General features: G+C 37.0%; 1 protein-coding gene across 17 annotated transcripts; it reads right to left on the reverse strand.

Annotated features, from left to right (window-relative positions):
- Positions 1-493: 493 nt before the first annotated feature.
- Positions 494-11,235, reverse strand: LOC121791337. Of its 17 annotated transcripts, XR_006048530.1 has the most exons (15): positions 10,466-11,232; positions 10,347-10,381; positions 10,025-10,223; positions 7,582-7,679; positions 7,381-7,460; positions 7,205-7,292; positions 7,028-7,126; positions 6,751-6,814; positions 6,537-6,613; positions 6,262-6,313; positions 6,000-6,117; positions 2,574-2,734; positions 1,678-1,775; positions 1,129-1,198; positions 494-592 (listed from the first exon to the last, which is right to left on the reverse strand). XR_006048530.1 is itself a non-coding variant. In XM_042189326.1 (11 exons), exons 5-10 carry the CDS (start codon positions 7,051-7,053, stop codon positions 1,150-1,152), a joined length of 471 nt encoding a protein of 156 aa, XP_042045260.1. In that variant the 5' UTR covers positions 7,054-7,126; positions 7,205-7,292; positions 7,582-7,679; positions 10,025-10,223; positions 10,466-11,231; the 3' UTR covers positions 494-592; positions 1,129-1,149. The 17 variants fall into 17 exon arrangements, 2 of the variants coding, with proteins under 2 accessions (XP_042045260.1, XP_042045258.1); XR_006048536.1 differs by lacking the exon at positions 10,347-10,381 and having other exon boundaries at positions 6,541-6,613; positions 6,699-6,814; positions 10,466-11,235; XR_006048535.1 differs by lacking the exon at positions 10,347-10,381 and having other exon boundaries at positions 6,699-6,814; positions 10,466-11,235.
- Between the last annotated feature and the right edge of the window lie 1,412 nt (positions 11,236-12,647).

Below are 12,647 nucleotides of genomic sequence, written 5' to 3' on the forward strand. Positions count from 1 at the left end.
AGCATCAGAAAGATTTTGCAGTATTTCTTCATTGATGGCTTTACGTATGAAATGACACACATATCGAACTAAAAGTTAGGTTAAAAAATACAAATATTAGTTGCAGCTTTTATACCCCTTCAACTCACTGGAATTAATAGTGAGGTGGTCAAAATTGAACTGGAGTAGTAGTATGCTACCCTCCATTCCATCCATTGTATAATAACAAGTTAAAATTAACCACACACATCAAATACCCCAAAACAGAAGTCTTGCTCGCCCTCAACAACTTAGACAAATAAGCACATTCACAAGACCCAGGATTTGACGACTACAATAAAAGCTCGGATTCCCACCTGCTGGAAACTGTTTCCTTCTCACATACCAAAATGCTGAAACAAACCTCTACCATTGCATCTTTATCAGAATAAAAAACATAATACTCTGTCAATTTAGATCATCTTCGAAACATTCCAACATTTAATTTTGAGTGATCGATTAAATTGTTTTCTTAAATATATACTACCATCTTTCCTGTCATCTTTACAAGATCAGTCTTACCTTCCTACCTTCCTTTTCTGGCACTAAAATTCCTTTTTATGAAGCATATTCCCTACAAAACAGTTTGAATCATTTGCATATCATATAAGACCCCAGCAAATTAAGTGTTATTTAAACGTGGTTTTTAACATGATTTTCAAATCTTAGTGAAAGGAAGGAAAAGTTTTATATCATAGAAAAAAGAGAATTTCTTTTGTTTTCTTTTATCATCACTAGAAAAGGTAAGTACTACAGCACCAGAAAGTTAACATAAGATGATCTCTTACAAAAACAGTGTGAATCATTTGCAAATCATAAATAAAAAGTTACATAAGATGACCCCGAGTAAAGAAGATTGTCAATCTTAGATTTTCCGAAACAAGCAGGCAGTACTTAAAAAAGTAGAGAATGCAATCATGCACATAATGAATAACTATGGTGAGTTAAGCAAGTTTATTAAAGAAAAAATAAAGTGCAGCTACAAGAAGCAGCACTGTGACCATCTGCTAGAATGTTTCATTATCTAAATTGCAAAATAAGATATATAGGACATGAAGAAATAATCAATGTCCGATTACAGCATGGAAGGAAGGCATATATTCAAATTACCTCAGCAGTTGTACATCATCTTCATTCAAAAATCCTGGAACTAAAGACTCTGCATGACATAACAGTGAACCTACATGCAATACAGTATTAGAATATAGATATGTACTACTACTTGATTAACTAAGGGAAGAATTAGAAGCAGGCATATACAAGTTATTGCTAACTGTGGACACTTTGCCATCTGACAGTTTCTAATAGTCCTTCTCTATGACCCGAATGAACATGTTGAGAAACAGATCCTTCTCATTTGGGATTGAAACAAATGTTATTACTTGTTAAATATTACTATCAAGCAGCATACCCTGATTGAAACCGAAAATTACTAAATCATTTTATTCTGGTATACATCAGGAACAAAGCAATGAAGGTTTGCAATCACTTTAATCGACAAAGACGTTCTCTGATGAGCATTAGATGAACGAGGTACACTGCAAGGGGTGAATTCAAATTTATACATTGGCGATATAGGGTGTTTAAGACCCACGCAATAGTTGTAACTGACTAATTTGGTGAAATAAGAATTATTAAGATGATGTAGATAATACATACTTTAATAGTGCATCCTCTTCACAAACTAGAATGTTAAACGAGCACCAGCCAGATACAAACTCTCCAGAGGGAGTAGAAAGATTGTTGCTAAAGCTTCCCTATGAAGGAACACATTTGTAGGGTCAGAAAAAAAATGCACGATTTCCTTGAGAAAAGATTATAACAATTGATGAATCAAAAGAATTGATGTGTATAATATAGCATACCAATTTCCATTTACTCTTGAGACAAAAAAACGTCAGATGAAAAAAATAACTGACCATCATACATTGACAAATAGCTTAAACTCTTCTTACTAATCATTTGTATCTCTTTGCAATGACAAAAACCAAATGAGGAAATGAAGTCACTTGAACAGTTCGTGGTAGTTTTTCAATTAGACGATCAAAATGACAAAAATATGCTGGTAAACTTACAAACTCATTCTAGTGCTAAGTGACTTGTGAATATAGCAACTACAGTTTAGGAAGCCCTCTTTATTCCATTTCACAAAATACCAGCAAAAAAAATTAGTTGGTTAGGTTAAAGTAAAGAAATTTACCAGCAAATAACATGCAAAATACAAATAAGATTGTCCCCAGACTACATAGTACAAACATTCAAGATAAGATAAGCATGGAGGTGATCATTAAGTCTAAGTTATTGCAGGTGCTCAAACTCTTACCTTTTCATTTGAAATTAAATTTCATAAAATTAGCATCCCATTTGTTAAAACAAGCAATTTGATCTCAAAATCTCTTCAGGCACATCATTATGTGTTCACATAAGCAAAGATATTTCTAAGAAACTCAGATATCATGCTTTAAGTCTTTTCGACCTTCAATCGTGAAACCTTACCATGAAATCTATAGGACTCTATAAGATTTTAAAATTAGTTGTACAGATGGAAAGCTTACAAAGTTTATCATAATGAATGACTGAAAATTTGAAGCATCTGAGACGACATCTGCCAAGCGCTTTGTATTACGTTCCAGTTGGCCCTTCGGGTAACTTGCCTCGGAGGGAGCATTTAACTCTCTTGAATCTATACCAAACATTTTTTCAGCAATGCAAGAACCTATACAAAACAATTGCCCATGTTAACAGTAGGGCAAAATGAGAAACTGAAAACTGCATATGTATAAAAGGCAAAATCTTCTCAAAGTGCAGATATTGCAATGCTTATTGTACGGTAAATGCTATAAACATTTGTTTATAGACCCAATTGACTGCTCAACCAGCTTCCAAGGCCCATGATTTCTTTGTTAGATGAAAGTACAACAAACCTAATGCCAAAGTAAAAAAGGAAATGTGTCTAGTAAGTACTTGGGAATGAGCCTGTAAAAACAGATATTAAGATGCAAGATTTGACAATAATGGGAGATATATATCAAAGAAACACTAATATAGCACATATTTGTACAGGCATATGAGACAGAAAAATAGGATACTATGTATGTGTTATTTATAAAGCAGTAAGATAGCAAACAGTGGATTAGAAAAAAGTAGAAAAATGTCGGGCACTGTATAACTCACAAAAACATAATATATTTAACAGATTAATTTTAAATCTGCAAAATGTAGCAAAGAATGAATTAAATAAGTAGAAAAATATAGGTGCAACAACTAAGAGGCAGAAGATCAAGCAAAGCTAGCTCAAAAATCAATAAATATACTTGTGCCTTCAATTTTCCACCCTTTCCACCCGTTTTTTTATGTTAAGAACTCAGTCCCCTACCACCCTCGACCTTCTGATAGACTAAGTACTTTCTAGTCTATTTATGCACTAGGAACTATCACGGAAAACACCTTAGTTGCACAAGAGATAACATTTGCAAGAATGAATTTAAATGCTTAGAGAGGCCTTCAAATCGACTACGAGTAACACTAGAATATGCTGAATTATCTCAGTAGCCTCAAAGCAGCATGATTGCTCTATAATCCGACTCAAACGGAAAGTTTTTCCAGCATACAACCAAGAAAAGGGTTACAGGTTTAGTGCAACATGTAGAAGAATTCCAAGGAGATAAAAATAATAAACTGTTGTATGTATTCCACTTCCTACAACTAAACAAAAAATTATATCTAAATGTATGTACAAAGAAGAGAATAACAAACAACACATCCAGGCATAGTGAATATATCATGTTCTTCAGAATAGACAAAGCAAGTCCAACCCCAATTTTATCAAGTACCAACAAGTGTAGAGCATCAGAGAGATTTTGCAGCAGTTCTTCATTGATGGCTTTAGTATGAAATGGCACACTAAATATCGAACTAAAGTAAGGTTTATAAAAATAAATGGTTGAACATTGAAGCAAATATTGGTTGCAGCTTTATACCCTTCAACCCACTGGAATAAATAGTGAGGTGGTCAAAACTGAACTGGAGCAGTAGTGCGCTACCCTCCATTCCATCCATTGTATAATAACAAGTTAAACAATTACCCACACACATCAAATACCACCAGACATAAGTCTTGCTCGCCCTCAATCAAGTTAGACAAATAGGCACATTCACAAGACATTAGATAATCCTCTACTTCAAGTCACGTCAAATCACACGAATCATTTAGAGAAATTAGGTTGACCCCAAATTCACTCTCGGGTAAGACTTTAGAACAAGAATTGTACACGAACTAATTCCCTAAGAGCTAGGCATCCCAATGCTTCAATGTAAGTTCGATTTATGTCTTGGGAGTCTCAAACCATCGTCACTAATTCATAAAGAGAATTTCTTCCTGCTATTCTTTATTTTAAGCACATAAGATCTTTCTCCCAAACTCAAGTAAAATTCATCGCTCACAAGTCAATATGATGCATATATCAAAAGGTCTTATTCATTTGGATGTAATGGGGCTTATGGTAAAGGTGTGATCATATTTGGTTAAGTAGCTTATCACATTTTAAATACTAGCACATCCATCATAGCATCCTTCACAACATCCTTCACATCTCACTCAATGCGTGCAAAATTCTGACAGCTCAACACCCCAAACTTGAGATTTTTCTACCATCTAAACAAAGTCATCTTATTCTTTTGAGCATATTTCTGTTTTTTGCTCAATTTTTTTTCTAGCCTTGGCTTTTTTTTTACACATGAAAGGCTGCCTTTTTATTTTATTTTTTTTACTAGCCTTGGCTTTTTTTACACATGAAAGGCTGCCTTTTTTTTACTAGCCTTGGCTTTTTTTTACACATGAAAGGCTGCCTTTTTTTTCTAGCCTTGGCTTTTCTTACACATGAAAGGCTGCCTTTTTTTCTAGCCTTCGCTTTTTTTTACACATTAAAGGCTGCCTTTTTATTTTATTTTTCTTTGAAGACACAGCTTTTTTCACTTTGTATCTCAATATAACTGAATACCACCTGATGAATGTTCCAGGACTTCCATCTTTTTCTTGCCACCATAAATACCCTCCCAAGAATGTGCTAGCATTTTAATTTTAGTGACTAGGGTAGAAAATATAGGCCAACAAATGGATATAATAAGTAGGCTAATATAGTGACTTCAAAATTTTCAACAAAGAAATTAGGCTTTTGGGGCTCAAACGGGCTCACTATGGGTTTATGTGGGGTTAGGCATGTGATAATTTGGATATGAGGCTTTTTGTCCTATTGCCTAAATCATTTTTATGCACCAATATCAACAAGATTGCAACTCATAAAGCTATCATTCAGTCGATCGGCCCTATGGCTTTTTCAATTAATTTTTCAAAACCGGAATAGTTCTCTCTCCTTAGCTCAAGAAATCGGGCACCAAAGAACACTCTTGTCACTTTATCTGAAGCACGGGAAACCTAGTTCTCCAGAAGTTAGTAAGCAACAACAAGTTTGTAGACCAACCCTCGAGAGAAATGAAGCCTACGCTAATAACCCATAAAAAAGTGGTGAAAGTAGTGACAATCAATAGAGAGAAAATCTTGCATGCATACACAAATAGCAAGTGGTGAAACTCTGTTCATGGAAGCATTTCGTCCTCAGTACAAAGTAGCGTAGTACTAGGGAAATTTTTGGATATTTATGAAGCTAATATATGTTGTTTATCATTTGGTGATGTGTATGAAATCATTAAAAACTAGGGAGATGCACATATTAGAGAGCCATGGCAGACAACCTCTTGGAAATTTACTCTTAATCATAACATGTCAATTACAAAAAAAAAATTAATTATCTATAAAATCAACATCAATTACAAAAAAACATTTAAACTCTATAAAATCAACATATCAGGCATGTATAAGAATAAACAGCAGTTAGGCACTCATGTATGAGTAGGAAACATCACAAGTTGAGTATATTATACGGGTTTGAATGACACCAGAAAAAGATGAGAAGTAGAGTTACCAGAATCCTCAAAGACCAAGATTTGATGACTACAATAAAAGCTCGGATTTCCTACCGGCTGCAAACCTGGTACCTTCTCACATACCAAAATGCTGAAAGCAAACCTCTACCGATGTATCTTTATCAGAAAAAAAACATAATACTCTGTCAATTTAGATCATCTTCGAAACTTTCCAACATTCAATTTTGATTGATAGATTAAATTGTTTTCGTTAAATATATACTGTCATCTTTCCTGTCATCTTTACAAGATCAGTCTTACCTTCCTACCTTCCTTTTCTGGCATTAAAATTCCTTTTTCTAAAGCTTATTCCCTACAAAACAGTGTGAATCATTTGCATAACATGCAAGACCCCGAGCAAATTAAGTGTTATTTAAACGTGGTTTTTATTAACATGATTTTCAAATCTTAAGCAAAAAGAAGGAAACGTTTTATATCATAGAAAAAAGAGAATTTCTTTCGTTTTCTTTTATCATCACTAGAGAAAATAAGTACTACATCACAACATAAGATGATCTCTTACAAAAAAAATATACCTACTCTTTTTTTCATCAGGGCCGGGAGTCCAATATAGGAAGCTAGTTGCTCCTGCAGTCCACCTCTTCCCAAGCTCCTGCATGAAGAAACAAACTTCATTAAAATCTTATCAAGAAGAAAACAGATATGATTATGAATAAAAAAAAACAGATGCATCTAACATTTATGGAAAAAGATGAATGACATCCATATGTTAAGCCAGAGAGGTTTTACATGGACTAAATGATCTTCCGATGCAGCACGAACGATTCGGAACTCAAACTGACTTACAAATAACCTACAAAGAAGATTGTCAATCTTAGATAGCCTTAAAATTACATTAAATACCAAATGCACTCATGCACATAATGAATAACTATTGTGAGTGAAGAGAGTTTATTAGAGAAAAAAAAGTGTAACTATAAGAAGCAGCATTGTGACCATCTGCTAGAATGTTTCATTATCTAAATTGCAAAATAAGAAAGATAGAACATGAAGAAATAACCAATACCCGATTTCAGCATGGAAGGAAGGCATATATTCAAATTAGTTCAGCAGTTGTACATCATCTTCATTCAAAAATCCTGGAACTAAAGACTTAACAGTGAACCTACACGCAATAGAGTATTAGAATATAGATATGTACTACTACTTGATTAACCAAGGGAAGAGTTAGAAGCAGGCATACATAACTGTGGACACTTTGTCATCTGACAGTTTCTAATAGTCCTTCTCTATGAACCAAATGAACATGTTGAGAAACAAATCCTTCTCATCTGGGATTGAAACAAATGTTATTAGTTGTTAAATATTACTATCAAGGAGCATACCCTGATTGAAACTGAAAATTACTAAATCATTTACCCTGGTATAAGCAATCAAGGTTTGCAATCACTTTAATCAACAAAGACGTTCTCTGATGAGCATAAGATGAACGAGGTACACTGCAAGGGGTGAATTCAAATTTATACATTGGCGATATAGGGTGTTTAAGACCCACGCAATAGTTGTAACTGACTAATTTGGTGAAATGAGAATTATTAAGATGATGTAGATAATACATACTCTAATGGTGCATCCTCTTCACAAACTAGAACGTTAGACAAGCACCAGCCAGATACAAACCCTCCAGAGGGAGTAGAAAGATTGTTGCTAAAGCTTCCCTATGAAGGCACACATTTGTAGGGTCAGAAAAAAAAGAATGCACGATTCCTTGAGAAAAGATTATAACAATTTATTAATCAAAAGAATTGATGTGTATAGTATAGCATACCAATTTCCATTTACTCTTGAGACATAAAACGTCAAATAAAACAAATAACTAACCGTCATACATTGACAAATAGCTTAAACTCATTTGTATCTCTTTGCAATGACAAAAACAAAATGAGAAAATGAGTCTCTTCCATATTATTCTCTCTCTTAATTTACTTTCCCCCATTTAACTATTTATTACGATTTTTACAAAACATGTGCGAAAAACGAAAGGGGTTATCTTAACTGGACGGAGGGAGTAGTATATAATGAGGTGCATTGAATCATTTGAATTGTCGTAATAGTTGATATTCAGGAAATAGCAAGTGACAAGTTGCTTATTTGATAGTAAGGTGGGAGAGGAAGTGAGGAGGCAAAACAATGGATGCTTTAAGAGACATTCAGAATAAACTGTAGATTAGTAATGGCCTAAGCATTTCAAATAAATTAAGTACCAAAATCAAACACATGACAGCGAGCTTCAGTATTAATCAATATGATTCATGATAATAAATTGTATATTTGCATGATTTCGTACTTCAAGATCCGTTCCAAAACTTTGAAAATATAAAAAATTTATAACAATTACTACTACATGATAAGACTGATACAAATCAAATAAATTAGCAAAACGTAATCAAACCTACACCACACCAGTAAGACAATTAAGTAGACATCCAGTTTTCATTTAGACACAATCAAGTGAAAGAGGAGAACAGTTAATAAAGCAATTGGGAGCAAACCAAGCTCATAATAAGACCATTACAGCCAATAAACGAATCAACTAACACACTCGAGGCTGAATATGAATAACTATTGCAGCATCTCTCGTCTTCATTTTATAAGACTAATTCTATCATCTTGACAACAGCATCAACATTTCAAGCACATTATAAATATAAACTCTAGTCAACAAGTCAAATGTACCAAAATCTCATAAAAAGCAAACGAAAAAATTATGGTTTAGAGTTTAGGCCATGCAAGACAACACAGTATATTAACTTTGGAACATACTGAACATACTAGACAAAAAGATTGAAACCATAACATATTTCTTAATAAACTCAGATATCTGTAAAAAGTTATAATCTCAGCAGTCATTACAAATGACAATATATGGAAAAATAATATAAATAGCAAATTAAAAATTAGCAGCAAAATTCCCAGGTCTCCTGCAATGAAAAAGCAGCAAATACCCAAACTACTAGGTTTGTATTTCATAGCTTTCTCTACCAACACTCACCTAAAATCAATGTAACTGAAACATTAAAGAGATTCTACAACTAGAGGCTTTAATACATCCAGCCAGAACATCCAAAAACACACAAGAAAGCTTGGACACAAATCACAGATTCAAAAACAGCTAGAGGCGCTATGTCTGGTTAGGCATAATCTCACAGATCACTTGAGCATGTATACTCAATTCTAGATAAACATTAAATTCTAGCAGGTAGAACCTAAAAAAGCAAAAGGCCATTCTAACTAAAAATAGAACAAAGTACATTTCATACAGTATGAGATGTCTAGCTTAGAAAGCTTAACAGTGTCTCAATGAGATTCAAACTTAGAATTCAGCGAATAAGAAACAACAAAATACTAAGGTTCTCCAGTCTTCTACAGATCATCTCCTTGCTAGTACTTTGAAAATCTAGTCAACTCCGAGTGGTGAGAAGCAATAGCCAAGAGAAATGTGAGAACTCCTACAAGATGCTTAAAGGACATCTATCTTGAATAAGGATGGTATCGACTACTGCCACTATAACCTGCTCTACCCCCTCCTGCTCCATCATAACTAGCACCAGGGCCAGAGTCATATCCACCACTTGCCCCCCTCCACGACCATAGGCACCTAGCCCACTGCTATACCCCCCACCAAAGCCTCCACCATAAGAAACAAATCGGCCAGAGTAGCTAAGTGGCGAAAATGATGTCACTTGAACAGTTCGTGGTAGTTTTTCAATTAGATGATCAAAATGACAAAAAAATATGCTGGTAAACTTACAAACTCATTCTAGCTTTCACAATGGCTGAACCCAAATTTTAAGATAAATTCTTAAAGGGATAACACCAATCTACAAATAAGCAAGTGATGGCCTGCTCTTTCAACCCAAGAATGGTTGGACATCACAACAAGTTTAATAGCTTCACAAATCAAGAAGTGAACCCATATCTCATACACCCAAATCTAGCTCCGTAACATATCTACCCAAACAGGAAGATAAATTTGTAAATTGGAAAATTAGTGGAAACTTACCTAAGCCGAGAAGTCGAGATGGCTGGAGTATGACAATGCAGCCGAGATGGCTGGAGTATGACACCGACCGAAGCGACTGCTCAGTGGATCCTGGAGCGCCTCTCACCGCTCGGCGAGAATCAGCAGCAACGAAATCAGACGGCGAGTCCGTGAGGAGGTCGATGGTGACATGTATTCCGTCTAGACAATTAAAGAAACACTGACATACAACAAAGACAGTGAAATTCCAAAATGGGAACACAAAATACCAGAAAAATACAAATAAAAAGGGAAAAAGACAATGACGCAAAGAAATTTAACAAATTAAAACTCCATAATTCACCTTTTTCTAGCTTAATTTGCACGCATGATCACACACTACAAGTTCGCCCCCAACAAAACCAATTCAATTTACAATTCAATTAGGGAGAAAGATGAGAAGAAAAAGGAGAAAAGACCCACGACGGAAGGGCGGAAGGCGACGGGTTCACGCAGCTGGCGGCGGCGGCAAGGCCGCGAGTCAGGGGCCACCCAACGCCGCCCACGAATCCGGACCAGCGACCTGCTGCAGGAGACGACGGCGTCTGATGATGGCGAGTAGCAGCCGCGGTGGGGACCAAACTCCGAGACAGCCACGTCCTCGGCTTTCTTCTCCGGGCGAGCAGGCCGGGGGCGTGAAATCTGCGAGGGCTATGACTCTTGGTGTTGGGAAAACACGAGTCGATTCCGCCAATTGAGAGAGAAAGAAGGAGATGGAGATGGAGATGGAGATGGAGATGGAGATGGAGAGGGGGGGTGCAGTGCCGTTGGAGGGAGATAGAGGCACCGCTTTTTCATGTAGGGTTTCTAGGTAATTTTAATGAGAAATTTCGCACAACCTGACAGGAGGTGGAGGCCAGAGCAGGGTGAGTGAGAGAGAGAAGTTGCGGTGGTGATATGCTGGAGACGAGTTTCGCCGGAGATGAGAGAGTCAGATTTTTGGGAGAAAGAGAGATGCATCCTAATTTGGGAATTGTGAGAATAGAGAGGGAAAGAGAGTGGGATTGAGAGAGGGAGAGAATCAGCGACGGTGGTGGTGGTGGTGGTGCCGAGTTTCGCCGGAGAGATGGACCGTTAGAGTCTTCAAAATAAGTTAGTAGATGGAGTATTTGAAATGGGAGAGATGGATGGGAGAGGTACAGTCTTCAAATTTTGAAATAGATGGGAGTGGTACGGATTTTCAAATTTTAAGTTTGTAGGATTTCTAAATAAAATTTAGATAGTTAAATCTTTTTTTTTTCTTTGGTAATTTCATTTTTAATTACATAAAAGTTAGTTTAATAATACGATTGTATTCCATTTTTTTCAAATATATCAAAAAACTAATCTAAATTGGAATTAGAAATTATATATAGAACTTCAACTGAAATTATGTAACAAAATTTGATAGAGCACGTTTTACCATTCATTTTATAAAGCCGGTTGTAGGCGACGAAGTTGATGGCCGACGCTTTACCATCCAAAACTTTGGTTAAGAGGTCGGATTGGTGGAGCACGTTTACGTCGTTGTTCGACCCGGGGACCCCGAAGTACACGTGCCAGATCCAAAGCTGGTAGTCGGAAATAACGGTTGGTTGGGTGCCTTTGTGGCCGCTCGTGTAGGACCCCCTCCACGCCACCGGGCAATTCTTCCATTGCCAGTGCATGCAATCGACGCTGCCGAGCATCCCGGGGAATCCGTGCACTGTTTCGTGAAGGTCGAGCAGGAACTGACAATCGGTCGTGCTTGGCCTCCGGAGAAATTCGTCGGTGAAGGCTGCCCGGACGCCTTTGCAGAATTTGAGCAAGCACAGTCGCCCAGTGGTGTCTCCGATGTGGAGTTATTCGTCGAACATGTCGGTCGTTTGTCCAGTCGCAAGCTGGCGGATTGTTGCAGTACATTTCTGCAGCGTCGTGTGGCTGGGACGGCCGGCCGCGTCGAACCCTTCCTGGAAGAACTCTTCCCGGGCTGCCAAAGTATTCGCGATGTGGAGAAATAGCAGTTTCCCCATGCGGAAACGGCGACGGAAGTACGTATCTCCCCAAATCGGGTTATCGCAGAAGTATTCGCGTACCAACCTTGCGGCGGCTTCCTCCCGGTTACGATGGATGTACGTACGGGAGCGGCGTTGGGGCGGCGTGGCTTCTTCCGCCTCCCGTCGTCGATCTTCTTCAAGTGATTGTTCCATTATTTGATGCATTTGTTCTAAAGGATCCATTATTTTGATTAAATTTGGGAGAAGAAAAAAACAGAGTTGATTTGAGATGAAAATTGGGGTGGAAATAGAGAGGATTTGAGAGGAATAGATGTGTGTTTGTGAGTAAAATGAGTATGAAATAGGATTATTTATAGAGTAAAGAAATTAAAAGAAATTAAAAAAAATTAAAAAACAGATAAAAAAACGGTAACATCACCGTTGCAAAAAAAAATTAATTAAATTCGATTTTAAAAAAATGAATTATTGCATCACCGTGACGAAACCCACTCGCGGGGCAGCGAGTGGGCGTCACGCATGCGCTGGGAGCTCGCCACGTCGCCTCGGCGGGTGGCGAGACGTGTCGTGCCGCGTCTCGCGACGACGACTCACGGCACGCGTTGGGCAAGGCATGGGGACGACACGGGCAT

The sequence above is a fragment of the Salvia splendens genome, unplaced genomic scaffold (assembly GCF_004379255.2).
Source record: "Salvia splendens isolate huo1 unplaced genomic scaffold, SspV2 ctg781, whole genome shotgun sequence".
Taxonomy (NCBI): domain Eukaryota; kingdom Viridiplantae; phylum Streptophyta; class Magnoliopsida; order Lamiales; family Lamiaceae; genus Salvia; species Salvia splendens.

What these genes read in the sequence shown, in the direction of transcription:
- LOC121791337 (XM_042189326.1), bottom strand. Translation starts at nt 7,053, where the DNA reads ATGCCTTCCTTCCATGCTGAAATCGG. An exon ending in TCCTTCCATGCTGAAATCGG is followed by an intron (nt 6,815 to 7,027) that starts GTATTGGTTATT and finishes TCTTCTTTGTAG; the next exon opens with GTTATTTGTAAGTCAGTTTG. An exon ending in CATTCATTATGATAAACTTT is followed by an intron (nt 1,776 to 2,573) that starts GTAAGCTTTCCA and finishes GTTCCTTCATAG; the next exon opens with GGAAGCTTTAGCAACAATCT.